Consider the following 24,035-nt stretch of genomic DNA (forward strand, 5'->3'; position numbering starts at 1 on the left):
GTAGATTTCAAACCAACACTGATTAAGAGAGACGAAGAAGTACACTACATCCTTGTAAAGGGAAGAATCCAAGAGGAAGAGATGACAATCATAAATATCTATGCACCAAACACTAGTGCACCTAGTTATATAAAACAAATACTAACAGACATGAAAAGTCATATGTGCACTAATACAATTGTAGTGGGGGGCCTCAACACCCCACTGTCACAGATAGATCAACTAGACTGAAAATAAGTAATGAAATACAAGAACTCAATTGAACTCTTGAACAAATGAACTTAACAGATGTTAAGTTAAGTTCTTCCACCCCACAAAATCAGAATACACATTCTTCTCAGCTGCATATGGGTCATTCTCCAAAATAGACCACATACTCACACATAGAACATGTTTAATAAAGTGCAAAGGAACTGAAGTTATTCCCTGTATATTATCAGACCATAATGTGATGAAATTGGAGATCCATAGCAAAAGAAACTCAAAAAATTTCATAAACACGTGGAAATTGAACAACACACTTCTGAATAACCAATGGGTCACAGAGGAAATTAAAGAAGAAATCAGACAGTTCCTTCAATTAAATGACAATGACAATACAACATATCAGAATCTATGGGACACAATGAAAGCAGTCTTATGAGGGAAATTCATAGCAGTGAATATGCATAATAGGAAAACATAATGAGCTCAATTAAATTACCTGATGCCGAACCTCAAGCTTCTAGAAAAAGAAGAGCAGGACAACCCCAAAGCTCATTTAAGGGAGGAAATTATAAAGATCAGAGGAGAAATCAATGCAATGGAGACTGAGAGAACGATACAAAAAAAAATCAACGAAGCCATGAGTTGGTTCTTCGAAAGAATCAACAAAACTGACAAACCCTTTGCCAACCTTATCAGAAAAAGGAAAGAAAAGGCCCAAATCCATGCAATTAGGAATGAAAAGGGTGAAATTACAACAGACCCAGCAGGAATCCAGAGGATCATCAATACCTACTTCCAGAACCTATATGCCAATAAGATGGAAAACACAGAAGAAACGGACAGATTCCTAGATACATATGAATTACCAAAGTTGAATAAAGACCTAAAAATGCTGAACAAACCAATATCAACCAATGAAATTGAAAATGTAATTAAAAACTTATCAACTAAGAAAAGCCCAGGCCCTGATGGTTTCACTACTGAATTCTACAAGACATTTAGAGAGGACGTACTGCCACTACTGCTTAAACTCTTGAATGAAATTGAAAGGGAAGCAATACTCCCAAATTCATTCCTGGAAGCAAGCATCACCTTGATCCCCAAAGCAGAGAAAGACCCAACTGAAAAAGAGAACTATAGGCCAATCTCACTAATGAACATAGATACAAAAATCCTTAATAAGATACTGGCAAACAATGCAGAAGATCATCAAGACGATCATACATGCTGATCAAGTGGGATTCATCCTAGGGATGCAGGAATGGTTCAATATATGAAAATCAATCAATGTAATACACTATATCAATAGAGCCAAGGACAAAAACCATATGATTATCTCCATAGATGCAGAAAAAGCATTTGACAAAATCCAACATGCATTTATGATAAAAACCCTACAAAAAATCAGAATAGATGGTCTCTACCTCAAACTGATAAAAGCCATCTATGAAAAACCAACAGCCAGTATCAAACTACATGGTCAAAAACTGAAATCCTTCACACTCAAATCAGGAACAAGACAAGGATGTTCACTATCACCACTTTTGTTCAATATAGTTTTGGAAACATTACCCAAGGCAATTAGACAAGAGAAAGAAATAAAACAAAGACAGGAAATGAAGAAATCAAACTGTCATTATTTGTACATGGCATGATAATGTATATAGAAGACCCCAAGAACTCCACCAAAAGTCTTCTAGACTTAATAACCAAAGTCAGTCAAGTAGCTGGTTACACGGTCAACACACAAAAGTCAATAGCTTTCCTCTACACCAATGACAGACTCACTGAGAGAGAAACAGGACAAATAATTCCTTTCACAATAGCATCCAAAAAACTGAAATACCTAGGAATCATCCTAACGAAAGAAATCAAAGACCTCTTCTCTGAAAACTATGGCACTCTGAAAAGAGAGATTGAAGATGATATCAGAAAATGGACAGACATGCCCTGCTTCTGGGTAGGAAGGATTAATATAGTGAAAATGGCCATACTTCCAAAACTGCTATATAGATTTAATGCAATTCCAGTTGAGATCCCAGGAGCATACTTCACAGACCCCAAGAAAACAATCCAAAAATTCATTTGGAGCCAAGAAGAGACCCAGAATAGCAAAAGCAATTCTAGGTAACAGAGACATGGCAGCGGGTATCACAATCCCCAACCTGCAACTCTACTACAAAGCTACTGTGATAAAAACAGCATGGTACTGGCAAAGAAACAGACCTGAGAACCAGTGGAACAGATCAGAAGTTGCAGAAACAACGTCAGACACAGCCATCTCATCTTCGATAAAGGAGCCAAACACCCTCACTGGAGGAAAGATAGCCTCTTTAATAAATGGTGCTGAAAAAATTGGGCTTCAACTTGCCAAAGATTACAACTAGACCTATATCTCTCACCATGCACTAAACTAAAATCAAAATGGATTAAAGATCTAAATATTAAAATAGAAACTCTGAACCAGTTGGAACAGAGATTAGGTAGAACCCTTGAAGACATCGGTGTAGGAAAACATTTTATGAACAAAACCTCAGTTGCCATGAACTAGCACAAAGAATCAACAAGTGGGATCTCTTCTTATGAAAAGGGTTCTGCACAGCAAGAGAAACCACCAGCAGTGTGAAGAGACAAGCCACAATGTGGGAAAAAATCTTCACCTGCTCTTCCTCAGACAAAGGTCTACTATCTCAAATCTATAAAGAACTTAAAAAGATCGTATCTCCCAAATTTAAAGACCCAATCCAAAAATGGGCATCTGAAATGAACAGACATTTCTCAGACAAAGAGGTAGAAATAGCAAATAAATACATGAAAAAATGTTCAACATCACTGGTCATTCGAGAGATGCTAATGAAAACACTCAGATTCCACTTCACTCCAGAAAGAATGGCTGCTATCATGAAATCAACCAATAACAAATTCTGACAGGGCTGTGGGGAAAGAGGAACCCTGCTCCACTGCTGGTGGGAGTGTAGACTGGTGCAACCACTGTGGAAATCAGTATGGAGACACCTCAAAGAACTAAGCCTAGAGGTCCCATTTGACCCCACTATTCCACTGCTGGGGATCTTCCCCAAAGAATTAAAAGAATCACACCACAGTGATATATGTGCGGCCATGTTCATAGCAGCACGGTTTGTGATAGCTAAAACTTGGAAACAGCCCAAATGCCCATCAACTGGAGACTGGATAAAGAAAATTTGGTTTTTTTAATAAAATGGAGTACCACTCAGCCATAAAAAATGAGAAATTAGAGACATTTATAGCTAAGTGGATGCACACTGAGGCAATACTCTTAAGTGAAATAAATAGGACACACGTGTAAATACTGAATAGTTTCTCTGGTGTGAGAAACAGTGTAAATAAGGACTAAAATGTACAATAGATAATGTGAAATAGGAAGAAAAGGGTCAAAGGGGAAGGGGAAGTGGTTGGGGTAGGGGAAAGGAAAGAAGGGAACGGAATTAATATGAGAAAATGGAAAAATGGAAACAAAATCTTTGTAAATAGGGAGCGATGGAGGGATTGAAGAGAGGCCTGGGCAAGGGTGAAAAATAAGAACCAAGAGAGACTATGTAAAGGTGCAAATTTCCAATGATGAATGCCATTATATTGTATACCTAAAATGTACCAATGATTAGAATGAACAATAGATAATTCAAAATCGGCAGAAAAGGTCCAAAGGGGTAGGGGTAGTGGGAGGGGCAGGGGAAAGGAAAGAAGGGAAAGGAAAAATGATGAGAAATGGAAAAAATGGAAACAAAGTCTTTGTAAATACGGAAGGGTGGAGGGGGTAAAGGGAGGGCAAGGAATGGGGAAAAACTAAGAAACAAGATGCATCCATCATGTAAAGGTACAAGTTCCCAATGACAAATGTAATTGTGTTGTATACCTAAAATATATCCATAAAAGAATTTAAGAAAAAATAAATAGATAAAATTAATGGAGGAAAAAGGTTATTTCCATCACAATCAGTACCTCAAGAAATTTATGACCACCAAAACCAGGGCTACAAAAAAATGTGAAGGATATCCTAGAAAAAAATAATGAAGCACACAATGCCAATATCTCAAAAAGAATGAACACACCTGGTAGACTGGGCAGATAAGGAAAATGGAAAAAAAGGAATTTGGCAAGAGAAAACTAATACAACGATAGGAATAAATCAACACCTCATAGTAATAACTCTCAATGTGAATGGTCTCAATCCTCCAATCAAAAGACATAGATTGGAAGAATGGATCAAGAAATTTTAAAAATGTGCACTATACAAGTAACATTTATTTCAAAACAGCACATAGATTAAACAAATCAAAGACTGGAAAATAATATTACACGTAAGGAAATATAATAAAAGAATGGATTGTTCCCTTAATTAAAAAAAAAGTGAATTTCAAGCCAAGAATGATCAAAAGAGACAAAGTACTTCATAACATATCGGTTAAGGGAACAATTTAAAAGAAAGTTAACAATTATAAACATATACACCGCAAACACTGGCACACAGATCTCATAAAACAGACACTAATGCACATAAAAAACCAGATGAACACAACTACATTTGCAATGGTCAACTTCAATACTACTTTACAAATGGATAGATCAAATGGACAAACAAAACAAAACAAACCAACTTAGAAATAAGAGAGTTAAACCAAACATTCAAACAAAAGGACTTATAGGTATCCTCAGAGTATTCCATGGAACAAGAGAATGCACATTCTTAGCAGAACACGGGACTTTCTGCAAAACAGACCACATATTAGCCCATAAAGCATGCTTAAATAAATGGAAAAGAACTCAATAAAAACCAAATTAGAAACAAACAGGATATAAATAGGTATTTCACTAAAAATGGCATTTGTGGCAAATAAATGCAACTGAAGATAATCAATTTCATTTAGTCATTAAAGAAATGTTATTTAAAGCTACCATAAACTATCATTACACATCAGGATGGCTAAAATTAAAGTCTAGCAGTATCTTTTAACTAAATCATTCAACAGCTGTAGAACCCAGCAATTGTCCTCTTGGTTACTCAGATTAATTAAATGTTTACAGAAAATCTGTACAGCTTTATTCACAATCACTTCAAACTACAAATATACATGTCCTTATGAGTAAATGTCTTAGTCCATTTGGGCTTCTATCACTATGAACAGCAGAAATATTTTTCAAGAGTTCTGGAGGAGGAAAGTCTCACATCAAAACACTTGTAGATTCATTTTCTTGTAAGGACCCAATGTCTGGTTCACAGAGTGTATCTTTTTTTCTGGGCCATTAGATAGTGGAAGGGACAAGCTAAAGATTTAAGGTCTCATTTTTATAAGAGCATTAATCTTACTGATGAAGATTCAGAACTCATGACTAATGGAACCACCAACCTCTCAATGTAATCACCTCCTATCAACCCTCATTTGGGGATAAGGATCAATCACTAAGATTTTAGCAACCTCTAAATAAGTAGTAGTACATCTATATCCACAAATAAAAAGAACTGATATATGACATAACCCCAATAACATCTCCAGAGGACTTAAAACAGCACTGGAGAAAAATCTGACCGGGATTTAGCTCAGTGGTTCCGCCACCTGCCTTGCAAGCGCAAGGTCCAGAGTTTGATTTCTGGTACAAAACAAACAAAAACTCCAGCACTGCAGAGGACTATACTTTGTAAAAATAAGTCTATACCCATAGGCTACATGTTTTATAACTCTTGCTTAAATATCACATGGTTTCTCTTATATGAGATGCCTAGAGTAAAGATAAATAGCCAAATAAAAAGTAGATAATAGGAAGTAGGGAGTTAGATCATTCTCTCAAAGGGGGAGGGGATCAAGAGATAGGGCCAGGGGGAGGTAGGAAAAGAGGAAGGAGGTAAGGTAAAGAGATGAAAAAAGGAACTGGGATGTATTATATACACATATCAATTCTACATGATGAATATAAACACATTACATACTGTAAACATGTACAGAAAATATTTAAGACATTCTAGAAATGACAAAATTATAGAAACAGAACAAATCAATATGTAATCTGGAACCTGAATCAGTAATTATGGGAAAAGAATAGAGTTGGAGGTCACAGAAAAATTCTGTGCGATGATTGTATTGCCACTAGTATTGAAGTAACTTTTAACTGTACTTTTGCAAAATGCCACCATTGTGGGAAACCAAGTTATAGGTATACTAAACCTTTACATTATTTACTTCTTTGCATGTAAATGCCAGTTATGAGAAAATAATTTTTTAGTACTTGGAATTAAACTTATAGCCTTCACACTGAGCTACATTCCTCCTTCAACCCCTTTTATTTATTTGAGACAGGGTTTGCTAAATCACTAAGTTGCCCCCAGTGGGCTAGAATTTGCATTTTTCTGCCTCAGCCTCCAGAGTGCTAGGACTAAGGCTTCTACCATGATGATGCTGGATAGGAAAAAGAATTAAATACAACAAAATACATGTAGTTATCCTAATAGGATACTGAATTCAAAGTTACCATAATGAAACGAATTCTTCAAACACAAATAGTCTTCCAAGGGTTTAGCAATTCCAATTTCCTATTGAAGAAGGTGGAATACCACTGACTCTGGAGTCAGCCCAAGTTTGAATTTTACTCCAGTTTTCCATCCCTTTAATTCTTTACACATAAGATGAAGATAAAAAGATGATTATCTACTGCTGAAGATCACTGTGAAAGCTAAACAAAAATATATGGAAGGTTCTCAGTATGATGTTATTCACAAGATTACAATAAAAAAGTAGGTATAGTTAGATCATATTAGAAGCAAGCTAAAAATATTGACTTGCAAGGCAAATCATCATCTGGGTTGTTTATAATGTTGAAATAACAACAGTATACAAAATATACTATATAAATGCTAAAGAAATGTTGCTCGAAGTAGGTAGTCTGAGAACATCAAGATAATCTCACATTCCAATAATTCTGCAAAATTCCACAATGCATTCAAATCTTTTTTTAAACATGGTAATCATGTTTTACAACATTACTAAAACTACTCAATTTAATGTCACAGAAACCTTGTGGTAAAACTCAAAAGAATCTCTTAAGTTTGTATCTATTCGATATGATGTAGTCACTTTTTACAAGTACTACCTCTTCCTGATATTTAAATTTTCTTTTTTTACTGTCTCATACCATTTTATACTGATTTTCTAAGATATGTGCTTAGTCTGTTTCTCTATTCCCTTAGATTAATTTCTAATCCTAAATCACAGACACATATATCCATCTGATTTCTTCTTACATTCTTTTCAAGTAAATTCTAATCTCTGCTTTGTCCTTTCTGGCGTTTGTTGTCTTCTCAAAAACCCACCTCTCCACTGGAAAAACGACTAATGGGTTATTTGGACTTTATTTTTTAAATGTTTTCTAAATCTCTGTCTATATTTCCCCTTGAACTTGTATCCTTACAAATATGTCCCTGGCATAAACAAAAGGGACTGTGTTCAACAAAATGATTTTCAAATTTTCATGACATGCTTTTATTTAAAACTAATCAGCAACTCTATTACTATCTGAAATATGATATGACAATCTTACATGACCGAGGAGTCATTAAATTTCTAGCTTTGTTATCTGTTAACTCTCCTAATGGTTTAATTATGCCAAAACAATGTTTTGGTGAAACATACACATAATACATATAAATCTTTGAATACAAGGCTTAGTAATTTTTTTCCTTTTTTTTTTTGGTGCCAGGGATCAAACTCAGGTCCTGGCACTTCTGAGGCAGGTGGCGTAACCACTGAACTAAATCCCCAGCCCCAACCTTAGTAATATTTTTTTTAGCTATTTCCATGGCTCTCAAATTGGATGGAAAATCTTTAATGGTATGGAAAACAATGTGTAACTGCACATCATAATTATATCTGGAATTTAGAACAAATAAAATATTTTGAACAAATAAAAATACATAAACCAAGCAAAAGGGTGAAATATTTCTGAGAAATATACTCCTCCTTTGAGTTCAAGTCTGAGCATAAACACCATCTGCCCACATGCTAGTTATTGTGAAGGCTTTATTTTGTAATCTACTTGGGAAAAGTGACTTATTTCAATATTAAAACACAGAAGCTAAAATGTTTTGTATCTACCTTGAATAAGCAAGTTGAGTTATATAATCATGGAAGAAATGGATCTTAATCTTCAGTAAAAAGTGGTATTTAATTGCTAACAAAGTGAAAGGAATATGGTTGAGTTTTCACTTCCTATTTGAGGAAAAAACCCCTGCTGCTTCAGAGAATTTGTAGATTAGGGCCCTTTTATAAGTAGTATATGTGGTATAATATAAATTTGTTTAATTGAAACATGAGTAGTTTTTCTTAACAATTTTACCCATCCAATAGTAAAAACAAGAAAAAGAATGTCTTCTAAAATCTAAAACCCCTTATAAAAATGATAAAGTGATAAAAAGAAACTAAGATTTTGGTAATACTTTTAAATGACTTTGACGTATTTTTCATTTCTTGTCTATCCACTTAAAGATTTAATTAGCTTCTGAAAAGTATTCTCCTTAATATAATTCAAACATGGTTTTTAAAAAGCCAAATCATTTTCAGGTTTAGATAAATTAGGTAAATTCAAATTACATAGACATTGGTAATAAATTCATCTTAACATAGTTGTAATATAGGATATTGCACCAATAGTGTGGCTCTAGTACTGTATAATTTTGCTGATGATTGACTTGTTTTTGAGGTGGAAGGGGTAGTACTGAGGAACAAAAGCAGGGCTTTTTCACTGACCTACTTCTTAGCCCTTTTTTATTTGTATTTGCATTTTCTTTTGAGACACTATCACTAAATCACTAAGTTGCTCAGGCAAGACTCAAATTTGTCTCAGTTATTGTCTCAGTCTACCATACCGCTGGGATTAAAGGCATATGCTACCACATTCAACTACAAATTTTGTTTGAAGAAAAGTCTGTCCTGACTTTGTGATCTTTGGGAAGATTTACATGAAAATCATAAGTACTAACATTTCAAATATCTAGAGGGATTTAGCAGTTTTCTTCTTTAACCAAAAATTGCAGTTTTTTATGAAATTATATATATGTGATGAATACCCAGAGGATTTTAATACTTCAAAATAATATTAAACAGTAAAATATTTCTTCATTTTTGGATGCTAAAATATTCCAGTATCATTTTTAAAAAGATACTTCATAATGGACTCATCAAGCATTTCACCACATTGAAGTATAAATTCTCCTCAGAAATTTATGTAAGTTCACATATAGCACTCTATAACTATTCAATAAAGATTCTCAAATAACTCTTAGAACAAATGACAAGAATATAGATCAATGACTTAGAAAGAAGAGGTAGAAAAGTCAAGTGTTATTATTATAATATCAGGTTATATAGTTAAATAAGTTCTCAGATGAAATAAAACTTTTCATAAAATTTAAAAAATTCACTAGTGAAAATAATTTTAATACTTTCATCTCACCTCAGCCCTCACCCACTAAGTTGTAAAATCACTGAACCATGGAATTTCTAAGTCATTAAACTAAAAAAAGGGAAAAAGTCACTTAATATATCTATTCTCTAAAACAGAAATCACCATTCTGAATCTCTCATTCATAAAATGATCAAATATGACAAACAAGATTTATCACATTTATAAAACGTTCCCTTTAAAACCATAACTTTACTTCATATTTTGCTTTTTACTATTATATACTTTGCTAGCAATTATTTATTGGCTATCATTGCAATCATGGCCAACTTAATAAAACAGACCAAAAGACATTTACTTTAAAAATAAGCATTACTTTTTTTGTAAGCAATACTTTGTAGTAGGCACCTCAAAAACTATCATAAATGTAAAAATTTAAAATTTGTGTTTTCCTTATACAATTATATACTGAGATTTCTATATAGTATACATAGGTGTGTACACAAATAAAATACATATATTCATTAGATTTGAAAAAGAACAAAAACTGAGTCTTTACAGAAGTTTTTTAAAACTCAAACAGTGGAAAACCCTTTAAACATTAAACAGTTTTAATAAAAGTTTCTGTACAATTCTAAACACATTCATTTACACATAGAAAATGTAACAGGAGTAGTGTCTAAAATTACAGAACTCCTTAGTATTTAATGGCAAGTAAGTCTGGAAAAAACAATATTCCATTCACAAATATTTTCAAGCAATAAATATGTATTCATAAATAGCTTAAACCTGTAACAAGATTATAAACAAAAATCACAAATCTGATGTTTATGTGTAATCCTTTTTTCATCTTGGCTATTAATCTTTTTCATTCATTTTATTTCAGAAACACAAGTGTAATTATCATAGCCTCAAAACAATGCAAAAAACAGGAGTAAAAAATTGTTTCACCTCATTTTTCACATAAAAGAAAAAGTTGGTCAGGAAAAAAATTTTTCTTTTAAAAGACTTAAATTTGTTAAACACCTTACAAATAATGACCAGTTAGGTAATAATTTTTTCCCAAGAAAGCTCTGAAAGAGTAAAATACAGATGAAAACCATTTGCCTGGAAATTCAGAAACATTTTTACTTTTAAAAAGGCTTATCTTCAAGTCAGGAGTCTATGTGAACACTGACACTGTTGTCAGATATACACAAAACATAATTATTATCATTTTTTTCTAAAATACAGTTGGGTCAGCTTTTTAAACATTAGAATAGAGGAAATCCTCTCTGTCCAGTTACCTGATCCTCTCTTCTTGGAAGGTTGCATAGACATAGCTTTAAGCCAGCAGTTTTATGAAATAGCTACAAAACCAGTGGTACAAATATTTCCTGAAGAGCAGAAAGGTCTCAATGTTCATGCAGCAGTATTAAGATGAGGAGGATGATGACGAAGGAGCCTAAAATTAAAGGTAAAGTATGTAAATTATTTTTTTATATAAAGCTTAAAGAATATTTTATGGCAGATAGTTACAAACAACAAGCACCCATTTGTGAGAATTTGAAAATAAACTCCAAATCTCAACAGGTTACTCTTACTGTCTAACTGGAACCAGTTTTCTGAGACTCCTATACCATTCATTATCTTCCCAACATTGCTGTACTTCAACGATTACTCACAACTTTCAGAATATTACCATGTTGAGTTGGGCAGGGGGACAGTGAGAAATGAACCTGGAGCCTTGCTCAAGCTAGGTCAGAGATCAATAAATTAGAAGTGTACCCCTTTTTAGGTTTTATTTTGTGGCAGGATCTCATTAACTTCCCAGTCTGTCCTCAAACTTGCAAACTTCCAGCTTAGCCTGCTAGTTTGCTGAGATGACAGATTTTTTCAATACTAAAAGGAAAGTCTAGTGAGAAAACAACTAAAAAAACTCAATTAAAATTTCACTAGCAATTCATTGGGAATACATTACGTATTTTACATATTCCACTGAAGTTACTTTATTTTCACTTAAGAGGACCATTTGATACCAGTTTTTAGCAAATAAATTTCAAATCAGAGCAAAAGATCCTGGAATAATATTAACAACTCTTAAATTATTGCCTGTTTCCATTTATAAAAACCAATGAAAGTCAAAAGTAAATGCTATCCTAAACAACTTGCCTTTGAAGTTTAAAAAAATGCCATTTATGATCCTGGAATGTTCTCATGAATTTTATACCATTTAGTTAAGCTCCTTCAGACAGTACCATTTTAATACTTACAGGAGGGATTATATTTTAAACAAATACAATTAGCTTGGAAAATTCAAGTATATTTTAAAACACAGATACATTTATTTCTATCTATGTAACTACTACAAAAGAACAAAGTAATCTGACAAATGTTTTATCACCCAGACTAAATAACAAAAACATTACTGTAACATTGTAAAATTCCACAAAGATTTTAAAATGTAAATTTTTATTTTTTGGTACCAAGGATCAAACTCAGGACCTTGAATTTGCAACCAGGTGCAGTGCCACTGAGCTAAATCCTTGGCCCTTAAAATGTAATTATTGTGATTATTAAGACATTCTCATTCAGTAGGAAAAATGGTAATAATTAGCAACTTCAAATTCAGTATGAGGGAGAACATGAATTTTTTTTAATGCAGTCTACTGAGGCCGTGTGGTATCTAAATGTGTAATTGAGTTCTATTTATCAAGCAGCAAAAAACAAACACTACCACTTTACAAACCTGGTAACTATTTACTGACATGGTGAATTCACTTACTAATGTAAACTGGTCATAGACTTGCATCAGGTCCTCCATTTTGTATTGTTCTAGCACCACAAAATTTTCCAAATTTCCACTTGTTTTTCGTGCACAATCTTGGCAATGAACTATGTAGGTCTTTTGAGAACTGCTTTCATTAGTGACAAAAAGCAGATTAAATACCTCCACCTATTGTTATAAAAGAGAAAAAAAAGCAATCAATAAAGATATACCATATCTTGGTACTTGACTGCTTTGAAATTCCTCAAATTTGGTACTCTGCACATTTTGACTAGAAAATTTTGTGTGGTAATCATCATTCCAGCTAGAACATGTCAGTGTCAGTGGCCTCCTGATTCACTCACTACCCTTTTTAACCAAAACAATTTGGTACTCCTCATTCTGGGGACTTGTTGAACCTCCCACAACCAATTAACATAAATACTGAAGTACCTCAGTAGTTAATTTTATGCCAATTTAGTATAACTACAGAACGTTATTTTACTTGAAATCATAAGCAGTACTTTTGATTAAATGGATGTAATTTTAAAACCACAGCTGTACATGTTAGATAGATTTATTTTAGAGCGCACTCAAAAGCAAAGGTAGTACTACATATTTAGAAGCTAACTTTAACAGAATTAAATATCATAATCATTAGCAAAAGTTTAATAAAAATTTGATGTCTGCCTATTTTTATTTCAAATACTAGTGTACAATCAGATGAGTGGTCATTATTTACCTTTTATTTTTGTATGATAGTATTCATATTGCATTGGGATTGTCTTTTCCCATATCCTAAACTTTATCAAGATACTGTATTTTATTAATTTTTTATAATGAGCATTTCGTGATGTTAAATATTTAGTCAGAGCTAAAAACAACAAAAAATTTCAATGACTATAATCTGATTTCTTTTAAGACCAAGAAACTGATGGTTCAGTAACAAAACTGTTCAGTTCTCAGCCTTACAATGAAAATTAAATTCATTAACCTTAACAAAATAAGAGATAATAAGTGTACTTTCCACAGAAAGACTAATGAGTTTCAAAGGCTCAGGCAGGATAATACTATGGGTTATTTTAATGTTTGTTTTCAAATGGTGGGAAGATACATATATACATACTATTTTGAAGTACAGCACTAATCAGAATCTATTTGATCTCATAATAAAATACTTCATCTTGTACAAGGTAGAAATAGTTATGTTTTAATTAGTTTATCTCAGAATTACTAAATTTCGGGGTTTAGGTTGAACCTTCATTTCTTAGTCTAGAGCTCCTTTGACTTCTACTTGATTTCTCCAATAATAACTAATTACTTCAAGTTGTTTTTAAATTTTTGTTACAAGTCTAAAGTTTGTAAGGTCTTCTATTTCTACCAGTAGATTGTAACAATACTTTAGTGGCCTGAATTTTAAAATGTGGGGTCTCCAATTTGTCATTATTCCTCATTTGATGTTCTGTCTTCACTTTTACTTGTTGAAATTTTAAATTTTCTTATATATTCTTATGGACAGGTTCTAGTGTAGGTCCTCCAATAACAAATACCTCTTAGAATGGATCCTGCTTTCTACCTATACCTTCTTTATCAACCACCTCTGTCTCCAAAATACTATCTTAGCTTAATCCCCTATTCAAAAACTAGTGACTTTGGAATGAAAATCAAATGACCTTAAAATAATCAAGATTATTTGTAAACTATAGACAGACTACCCTGACAGAATTTTAAGAATTTGTAGTTTGTTTTCCAGCCACAGGGGACTGGTTATCATTACTGAAAATACTCCTTTCTCCATCCAAACAATGTTCCAAAGCCTAATGATGTTCCAAAGCCATTTCAGTCATTTTTCTTTGTTTCAATTAAACAAAATCTTCAGAGAAATTCAAATGTTATCTATATGCTCTTATGCCAATATTAGAAATAAAAAAAGGTGTTTCAGATTTTGGAGTATTTGGAGATTTTGGAGTATATACGTAAGATTATCTTGGATGGGACCTAGGTCTAAACACAAAATTCATTTATATTTCAGATATGTATTATACACATAGGCTGAAAACAATTTTATACAGTATTTCTAGTGTACATATATTTCAAGATCCCTCACATCAGGTCAGGACCCACTTGTGGCATCTTCCCAACATTCAAAAAATTCCAGACTTTGCAGTATTTCTGATTTTATATTAGAAATGCTTAGCTAGTGTATTATGAAATGAATTTTCTAGAAAGGATCTTATACTAATCTGCCTGGATTTATGTGAACTGAATCCAGTTTGGTTGCATCTATGTTCTTATTATAGACTATTTCTAGTTTAAAATCTAAAATTATAACCATCTAGTAGAGACATACTTTATGGATGTTTCTGTGAAAGATACTCCTTGGTTCATATATGTAGTTAATGAAATATTTTACCTTCGCCTGAGAATTTAACATAACAGTTGATTTCAGGAAAAATGATTACATAAAAGTATACATAAATTTATACTGTGAGAGGGAGAAAGAGAGGAACATGGAAAATTCTGAAACAAAAACAATTATCTGTAAGAACAGATACCTCACAAATACTACAGTAATGAGCAGGTTCATTGTTTGTTCGTCCATGCCATGTAACATCTTTTCCTGATGCAACAAGTGCCTCTCTCAATGTCTGACAATGCTTTAGAATTTTCAGAAGACAATATCTAATATGGGGGAAAATTCAGACCATTATGTACTGAATATTAAAACAATTACTACTTAAATTAAAAACATACCAATTAAAGATAACTTTAAAATCTATGTTTCAAAAGTCTAGTCATACAGCAATTTTGTCAGTTCTTTATATGTTATGGGCCTAACAAAAACAATGTTAAAGAAAGCAAAGTTAACTGATATTTTAGTATAAAATATAGATTAAAAATATTTTAATCTATAACAAACTCATATAAATAGAATCTTAGTTTTTCTTCTAATTTGGCAAATAAGAAAACTTTTTGTCTACAGCCATACCACCCTGAACATGCCCAATGTCACCTGATCTTGGAAGCTAAGCACTGTTGGGGCTTGATTAGTGTTGGGCCTGATTAGTACTTGGATGGGAGAAAACTTTTCTAAGAGTGACTGACTGATCTTTTAAATAAAGGCTTTAAGTTTCAAGTTGAAATTTTTATGATCATAGACAAGTACTCAGGGAGAGTATTATTTATATAATAAATTATAAATCTGACGCTCTTACAGAATTATTAATTTAATCATTAAAAAGATACAAAGCAAAATTAATTTAATTACAGTATCAAAGAAAAACAGTATTGGGCCAGGGACTTAGCTCAGTGGTGACGCTGCCTGGCTCACAAGCACAAGGTTCCAAGTTTGATCCCCAGTATAAAAAAAAAAAAAAAAAAAAAGGAAAACCAGTATTTATCTGTTCCATTTGGAAGTAGTAGTCCTTTATTTGTATTAACACAAATATTGCTCATAAATTATCTTTCCTACACACATGTTGCTAACAATACAAGGAATTCTTACAAATAATGCTAATTTTCCTATAATTTGCTATCATTGCTTAGTGTCTGTGAATGAAAGTGTCTTAGGGCAAAGCTAAAGCAGATGACTTGTAAAGTACATTTCTGTTCTGAACTCATCCTGAAAAACAGAAAATGAGTTTAAGAAAAATCCTATTAGTGGTATTTCTGAACATATAATTCTCTTGGATCAAGATTAAAATAAAATAAAGGTTAAATAAATAAGTTTGGAGTAGTTGCTACTTCTTTCTCATCAGGTTCAATCAGCAGACTGTCATCAATGTAACAAACCATGCTATCTTGTAGAAAAGCAATAAGATTCCTGAGAACTAAATTATGGATTGATTATGGATATAACTTTGAATAGATTAATAAGAACGAAAAAGCATTAGGCAAAAAGCATTTTACAAACCAGCATAATAACTACCAAGTTATGCATCAGCTTACTCAAGCAATCAAACTACATCTGGTAGTGCAATAAATTGGAGTCACTGTCTGGTTAAGCTTACAACAATCTACTGTCATTCTGTGGGCTCCAGCTATTTTTGCACAGAATCAGTACCCTTCAAGGTCCATGTGGTGGCATTCATTTCTACAACATCCCAGGAAAGTAGACTTGCTCAAGGTTATATTTTCTAGATAGAAGGAGTTTTAATAGATTACACTTTGCCTTTCCAACCAAAACTGTTCCACTCCACAAGGTAAGAGCAAATGGGAAAGTTTTGGCTGTTGCTAAAACTATCCTAATTGTGCATCTAGAACTAGAGAAACAACTGCAGAACAGGTTCAGTGACCCACTAGACCCATGCTGAGATGGATTGCAACTAACTCTGCATTGGTTTCATGACTTCTATGAGATTTCTATGGTATACCACAAAGTTCTTTTGGGACTGCTGTCACTCAAAAAATAGTATCGAATAACCCCAAAACATGATTTTCTTTCTTTTCCCTAATGCTGTCAATCTGCTGAAAAGCAGTAGGCCCTTTTGAGAAAAACTGGGAGAAAAATTAACAGTACAGGCATGTTGCAATGCAGAAAGGGTTCTTATCCTGATTCAGGACTAGGATGAAACCTTTGGTTTGTGCTGTTCTAGCAGAAAAAGAGACTTGGTAAGTTTATAATAAAAACAATATCATTTCTCAAATTACAGAAGGTGGGAAACCCAAAACTACAGCGGTCACATCTGGCAAGGGTCAATTTCATTAATCCATGGCAGGGCTGGAAGGGTAAAAAACTGAGAGGAGAGAAGGGGAACAAAAGAAGAGCCAACTTGCTTTTATAGTGATCCCACTACAACACCACCATTAAACCCCATTAGTTAATCATTTCTTAAAGTTAATCCTCCTGAACACTGTTCTATTTGAAGATTAAGTTTTTCTACACAAGCAATTTAAGGGATACATTCACATTATAACATTATGGCTCTCTCAATTAATGTCATTTTTATGCATAAAATGTATTAATTTTATCCCATTAGTCCCCAGAATCTTGATTCATTCCAGCATCAACTCGAAAGTCTAAAGTCCACTTCATTCAAATCGGGTATGTGTAAAGACTTTAGAAAATTCATCCTGAGGTAAATTCTCTTCCAGATGTGAGGCAGTGAAATCAAAAGTATTTAGTTACTTCAAAGGAACAATGATGGGATAGGCATTAAATTGATATTTCCATTCCAGAAGGACACAAGAAGAAAAAGAAAAAAAAGTAACTAGTACCAATTAAGTCCAAAATCCAACAGGTAAAAACAATATTAAACTTTTTTTTGGTTCTGGGGATTGAACTCAGGACCTTGCACTTGCACGGCAGGCGTGGTGCCACTGAGCTAAAGCCCCAGTCTCAATGCTAAACTTCAAAGCATGAGAAAAATCTTTCACTCAGTCTGCTATCTTCTAGGTACACCAAGAGAAGTGAGCCCCCAGCCTTACAGGTTCTAACTCCAACAGCTTTGTGCATGGAAGGGCCTGATGAGTTTCTTCCTGGGCCTCCAGGTTGTCTAATAGAGCCTTTAAATTCTAATGAAAAATGCCATGGTTTTACAGAATGTGCATCTACGTGAACACAAAAATTAGCACAATTACAGTGGCCAGCAAAGGCTGATCAGAAGAGATAAGGTCACTACCTATTGGCTAAGGGAACTATTCAACAGGAAAAGATATTAAGTATAAACATTTATAGACCAAACACTGGCACCAACTTCATAAAACAAACACTATTGGACATGAAAAATCAATAACAATACAATTGTAACAGAATTTAATATGCCACTGTCATTTACAAATCAAGTAGACAAACAATCTACAACTAAATATCAGAAGCGAATCAAATCTTTGAAGTAATGGACCTAATAGATGTCTACAGAATGTTGAACCCAAAAACAACAGAATATATATTCTTCTGAATGATCATGGGACTTTTTCCAAAACAGACCACATACCAGCCAATAAAGCATGCATAAGTAAAAGCAAAAAATCAGAATTTACTACATGCATATACATTATCAGAGCACAGTGCAATGGAACTAGAAATCAGTAGCAAAAGAAACCACAGAAATTCTGCAAACACATGGAAACTAAACAATACCCTCCTGAATAATCAATGGGTATCAGGAAAAAACTAGGAAAATAACTAGACAGTTCTTAGAAGCAAATGATAATGCCAGTAAAAGACACCTGAACCTATGGGACATATTGAAGGGAGGAAAGTTTATACAGGAGAACACATATCAGAAAAACAAGGCAGGCTCAAATAAAAAACCTTATAATGAACTTAATGATCCTAGAAAAACAATAACAATCCAAACCCAAAGCTAGCACAAGGAAGGAAATTAGAAAGATTACAGCAGCAATAAATGAAGCTGAAACAAAAAATACAATGAAACCAGAGCTTGTTCTTTGAAAGATGAAACAAAATAGACACACCATAGGCCAATCTTACCAAAACAGGGAAAGAAAACACCCAAACCATCAATTGAAATGAAAAGGCTACTTCTGGGGAAACAGCAGGACAGTAAGTAGCAGCAAATTAGCCTCTCCAACACTTGGAATTCAGATACTGGGAAATAACAATTTAGGGAACAAAAGGTAGAGAGGACGGTGGATCCCTAGGAACCAATAATCTGATAGGAAAATTAGAGTCTGCAGAGAAATTAAAGAGACAACACAACATGGAAAAAGGAAGGGGCAATCGGCATTTTCTCCCTGGATCCTGGATCCTAGCTAAGAAATAAAGACCAAATCTACAGAAACAGTGAAAGCAAGTGACTCCAGAAGCCTTAAGGGAGAAATACAGCAGTGGAATGGACCACCAGATGCTGTGTGATGCAACAGCTAGTGAGTATCTCCAGTCCAAGTACCTGTTATCTTCTGTGCACAGTGCTTTGTCAGCAGCCTTTCCTGGGAGAGGCAACTGAACCCAGGAGTCAACAGCCACGGGTTTGTTTCATTTGGGGACTCCCAGTGTGGAACTCCAACAACAACTGGTTAAGAAGACATCCATGTTCAGGGAGCCATGGTCAGGCTGGCAAAAGCCTAGAGTATTTCAAGCTAAACAATCCAGGCCCCAGCCACATGATGAGAAGCAAACTTCAGGGGGAATCTCCGTGGATTTGAAAGCACAAGAATCAGAATCCCTGTTCTAATCCTATTGCCTGCTTGCTGGTATCTATATCCAGCATACACTTGGGCTCTCACTGCCTTTGTCATCTACCAGCAAGAGCAAGAACAAATCTTGAATTGGACATTGCTCTGAAACTGTAGACCCTGGAGGACAACTACAAGCTAAAAATCTGAGAGATATTTACATATATTTCTTTACTTATTTATTAGTTTTTGGCTTTTGGTTTTTTGATTTTGTTTTATGAGTGTGAGCCCTGTTTCTAGTTTGAGTTTTTGTTATTTTTTTTCTTCTTTCCCTTCCTGCTATCTTCATCAGTTTCCTGGAGCTTAGGAAAATATTTGTCTTTCTGCTTTTCTCCTAATAATTTCTTTTATTTCTCAATTTGATCCTCCTCTCCCTTTTAATTTTTCTCCCTTATTTTTATTGTATAATTTCTTTCTTTTTTCTCCCTCTTTTTCTTTTACTTTCCACTTTTATCAGCTTTTTGCCTTACCTTTGCCAAATTCTAGACACCTTTCTATTTACCAGTGCAATCTTTTACCACTTCTCTCTTCTTCACATATCCTAATTTAGGATTTCAAAGTTTGCCTTTAGCATTGCCATTTCCATATCCCATATCTTTCACCATATGATAATAAAGCTTGTTCTTTTGATAATTAACTGTTGAACTTTTTTTCCTACCATTTCTATACAGCTTTCATATTTAGTACCTATTAGCTGGAAGTTAATACTTGGGTCACCCTACTGTTTACATAACAATTGATGATTTCTTCTCCAAGACTAACTGTGATGAACAGTTGGTTCTTCTGGCATGTTAATATCTAATTTCTTTTGAGCAACATTACTGTAGCTTATTCACTTGACATTAACAGTCACATAATTATTACCATGTCTCTGTAAACCAAAACTGAAGTTACATTTATGATATTAAGACTGTCATAATACATTCACAGAGAACTTGGTTGCTGCACTAACTACACTGCATCCTTGCCTTCCAAAATAATCAAGATGGTTGGATTTTGGAGCCGTGGCAAAAGCTTATAGTCAGCCATGCTCAAAATACAACACTGGAAAGCAGTCTTATGTCTATAATAGCAACAAAGTTTTCTGACTATAAGTAACCACAAACCTCAACACAAAATAAAACAATAGAAACATAACAAGGCAACAAAATGCCTCCCAAAACTCAACTCCACTGAAGCCAATCCAGGGCATAGCGAGGGTTAGAACAGTATAGGCAGGCACCCAAGTTACATGAAAAGATTACACAGGAGGTCAGGAAACAGGTCAAAGACATACTCCATGCATTTTACAAAGCTATGACTAAGAAGATAATGGATGTAATAATCAAAAAGATGTAGGAATTCTCAGAATACACTAATGAAAAGCTAGCTGAGCTAAACAAAATTACAGAAAACATAAATGACCAGTTTACCAAAAAATATGACTCCATGAAAACATTTTGATCAGAAATTTAGGAGATTAAAAATCTTATTGAATTTACAGTAGCAGGACCAACCCCTTCAAAGATCAGCTACTCAAAAATACTTTAAAACAAAAGAAAAGAGCCCAACAACTGCTAGATAATGAAAAGAAGGTAATCTAAAGATAAGTGAAGTAAATGAAAAAGACAGTGTAAATGGCATAAAATTCAGGCAATAATGGCCAAAAACATGCCAAATATAGGGAAAGAAATATATACAGATAAATGAGGCAAATAGAACCCAAAATGCCATGACCAAAATACAATCTTTCCATGTCACATTATACTCAAAATTTCTAAAACTCCATCACAGGGACAAAATTGTAAAAGCTGTTAAAGACGGGCAACACATCACATATAAAGGCAAACCCATTAGAATTAGAGCAGATTTAAATACACAAGCCTTGCAGTCCTAGCACCGGGAAGGCTTCCCCACCACCATTCCATGCTCCTAGGGCACAGAAAGTGAGCCAGCCCCAGCACCTGGAAGGAGGCTCCCCCCACCCCATTCCATGCTCCTAGGGCAGAGAAGCTGAGCCACACCGGTGCCAGAAGCAACCCCCCCCCTCCCCCGCCCCGCCGGAAATGAGAAGACACGTAAACAAGCCTCAAAAAGAGACTTCGGGATCATCTACAGCAAACCCAAAGGGAAAGGAGATGGAACACTCTGATACTCAACCACCTGGATTCTCTGAACTGGAAACAAAAGAGGATCTGGGAAAAATGAAATCAGAAATAATTACTCAGATAACAGCAAAGACTGTGCTGATGGTGCAAGACATGATTAATAAATCTAGAGAAGACACATAAAAAAATAGAGGATCTGAGGAACGTGATGGAATCCCAACATAGGAAACAAATGGAATCCATAAAACAGATGCAAACAGATTTCCAGGAGATTAAAAACTACATCAAAAGTCTGCACAGCAGAATGAACCAATGTGAGGATCGAATTTCAGATATGGAAGATAAGACTGCAATCAGTGACCAGGAAAAAAAAATTGCTTTAAAATTGTAAGGGAACACGAGAAATCATAATAGTTTTAGTATTCCAAAAACCCAACAGAAGAACAAAATTCTACAAGCAGTGAGAGAAAAGAAACAAATCACATACAAAGGAAAGCCCATCAGAATCACAGCAGACTTCTCAATGCAAACCCTCAAGGCAAGAAGAGCTTGGAGTGATGTATTTCAAGCCCTAAAGGAAAACAGCCTCCAACCCAGATTGATGTACCCTGCAAAACTATCTTTCAAAATTGATGGAGAAATAAGATACTTTCATGTTAAAGAGCACCTCAGGAATTTCATGAATATCAAACCAGCACTCCAAAAAATTTTAGACAATATCCTAGAAAAAGACAATGAGGATCACAACCCCAGGATACCCAGCAGAATTAATCCATTGGGCATCACAAATTAAACACAAAGGGAGAGAATACAACAAAAAGAAAAAGTCATGACAAGGCTTTTAAAACTTTTAACTTCATCTCCCTAATGAGTGTATAATTCAGTCTTGTTATTGTACTGATTAGTATTTTTCTGATTCTAGAGTTGCACACCTTTCTTTGTGCTGAACTGATTATTTATCATCTTATGTCTACTTTTTAATTGGGTTGTCTATTAATGAGCTGTAACAGCTCTTTATACATTCTGCTCATAGGTTATATACATTGTAAATATGGTCTGTTTTAAGGACTTTTCATTTTAATGATGTCATTTAAAGTTCTAAATTTTGATGGAATTTCATTTATCAATTTTTTTCTTATACATCATGTCGTTTGTATCCTACGTAGTTCTTGCCTACCCTAAATTCATAAACATTTTCCCTTTTAATTTCTTCTTAAAGTTTTATACTTCTAGGCTTTCATATTTAGTTTCATAGATCATCAAGTTATTTTTATGTACGGAAATAAAGGGTTGAGGTTAATTTTTTATATACAGATACTAGGTGTTCTAGTGTCATTTGCTGAAAACACTATCTCTTCCTCAGCTCTTGAATTGAGTTTATATTCTACAAAATATTAATGTTAAATAATCTTTCAAAACTCAGTGGAACATATATGTGTGGTTCTATTTCTAGCTTCTCTTTTATTCCAATGATCTATATTGTCTTTGCTTACACCAACACTGCCTTGATTACTGTAGATTTAGAAGAAGTCTTAAAATTAGGTATTAAACATCTTCCAACACTGTCTGTTTTTTTCTTTTTTCTTTTCTAGGTCCTTTGTACTCATACATAACTTAAATTTCAATATCCAGGGGCCAAGGATTTAGCTCAGTAGTTTCGCCTCCTGCTGCGCAAGTGCAAGGACCCGAGTTCGATCACTGGTACCCAAACAAAAAAAAAATTTCAATATCCAATTCTTCATTTATAGCAAGTATACACAGACCTGAATTTTTATATTTACCTTGTGTTTTCTAATCCTACTGAATTCAAGTACAAGTTCTAGGGGCTCCTCGAGATTTCTTAGTATTTTTGGTGTAGATCATCATTTCATCTACGTATAAAGATTTTGCTTCTACATTGCCAAAACCTATCCTAGTTGTGTCATTTTATTGCCAGACTATTTTGGTTTGGCCCTAGGTTTCAAAGTTTAATGGACAGATGAAGAGTAGGCATATCTGCCCTTGTTCCCCACCTTGGGGAGAAAGCATTGTTATCTTCTCCATTCATATAAGGCGTTCTTGCTGTAAAGTATGGAGCACATGTCTTTAATCTGTTGAGAAGGTTCTGTTCTACTTCTAGTCTCCTGATAGCTTTTACCATGAATAGCTGTGGAATTTAGTCCAATACTTTTCCTCCAACTAGTGACAGGATCATATGGCTTTTTCCTTTCCTCTGTTAAAATGATGACTTTTGGGGGTGGATCATCCAATGCTGAACCAACACTGCCATCCCTATCATAAAACCATTTTCTACATACTGCCAGATCTGACTTCTAAGAGTTTGTTTTGTTAAACAAATTTCTATCTATGTTCATACTTTTTTCTTCTATTATCTTTATCCAGTTTTAGGACTAGCACAATGTTGAGTTCCTAAAATGAGGGGAGAA

At 34.0% G+C, this 24,035-nt stretch overlaps 1 protein-coding gene across 10 annotated transcripts in view; it reads right to left on the reverse strand.

Annotated features, from left to right (window-relative positions):
* Window positions 1–573: 573 nt before the first annotated feature.
* The window catches only part of LOC147828441 (histone demethylase UTY-like), a 258,477-nt gene continuing 235,015 nt past the window's right edge, over window positions 574–24,035 (reverse strand). For 4 of the 10 annotated variants that reach the window (XM_087209909.1, XM_087209911.1, XM_087209915.1 and 1 more), the window contains 3 exons: window positions 14,938–15,064; window positions 12,401–12,571; window positions 6,929–11,080 (listed from right to left, as the gene is read on the reverse strand). In XM_087209909.1, coding sequence (XP_087066035.1) covers window positions 11,051–11,080; window positions 12,401–12,571; window positions 14,938–15,064 — 328 coding nt within the window. In that variant the 3' untranslated portion in view covers window positions 6,929–11,050. The other 6 variants (XM_087209914.1, XM_087209917.1, XM_087209916.1 and 3 more) reach the window with 3 other exon arrangements.

Source organism: Heterocephalus glaber, unplaced genomic scaffold (genome assembly GCF_053883595.1).
Source record: "Heterocephalus glaber isolate CG9 unplaced genomic scaffold, H.glaber_assembly_v1.0 deba00001072, whole genome shotgun sequence".
In the NCBI taxonomy this organism is placed as follows: domain Eukaryota; kingdom Metazoa; phylum Chordata; class Mammalia; order Rodentia; family Bathyergidae; genus Heterocephalus; species Heterocephalus glaber.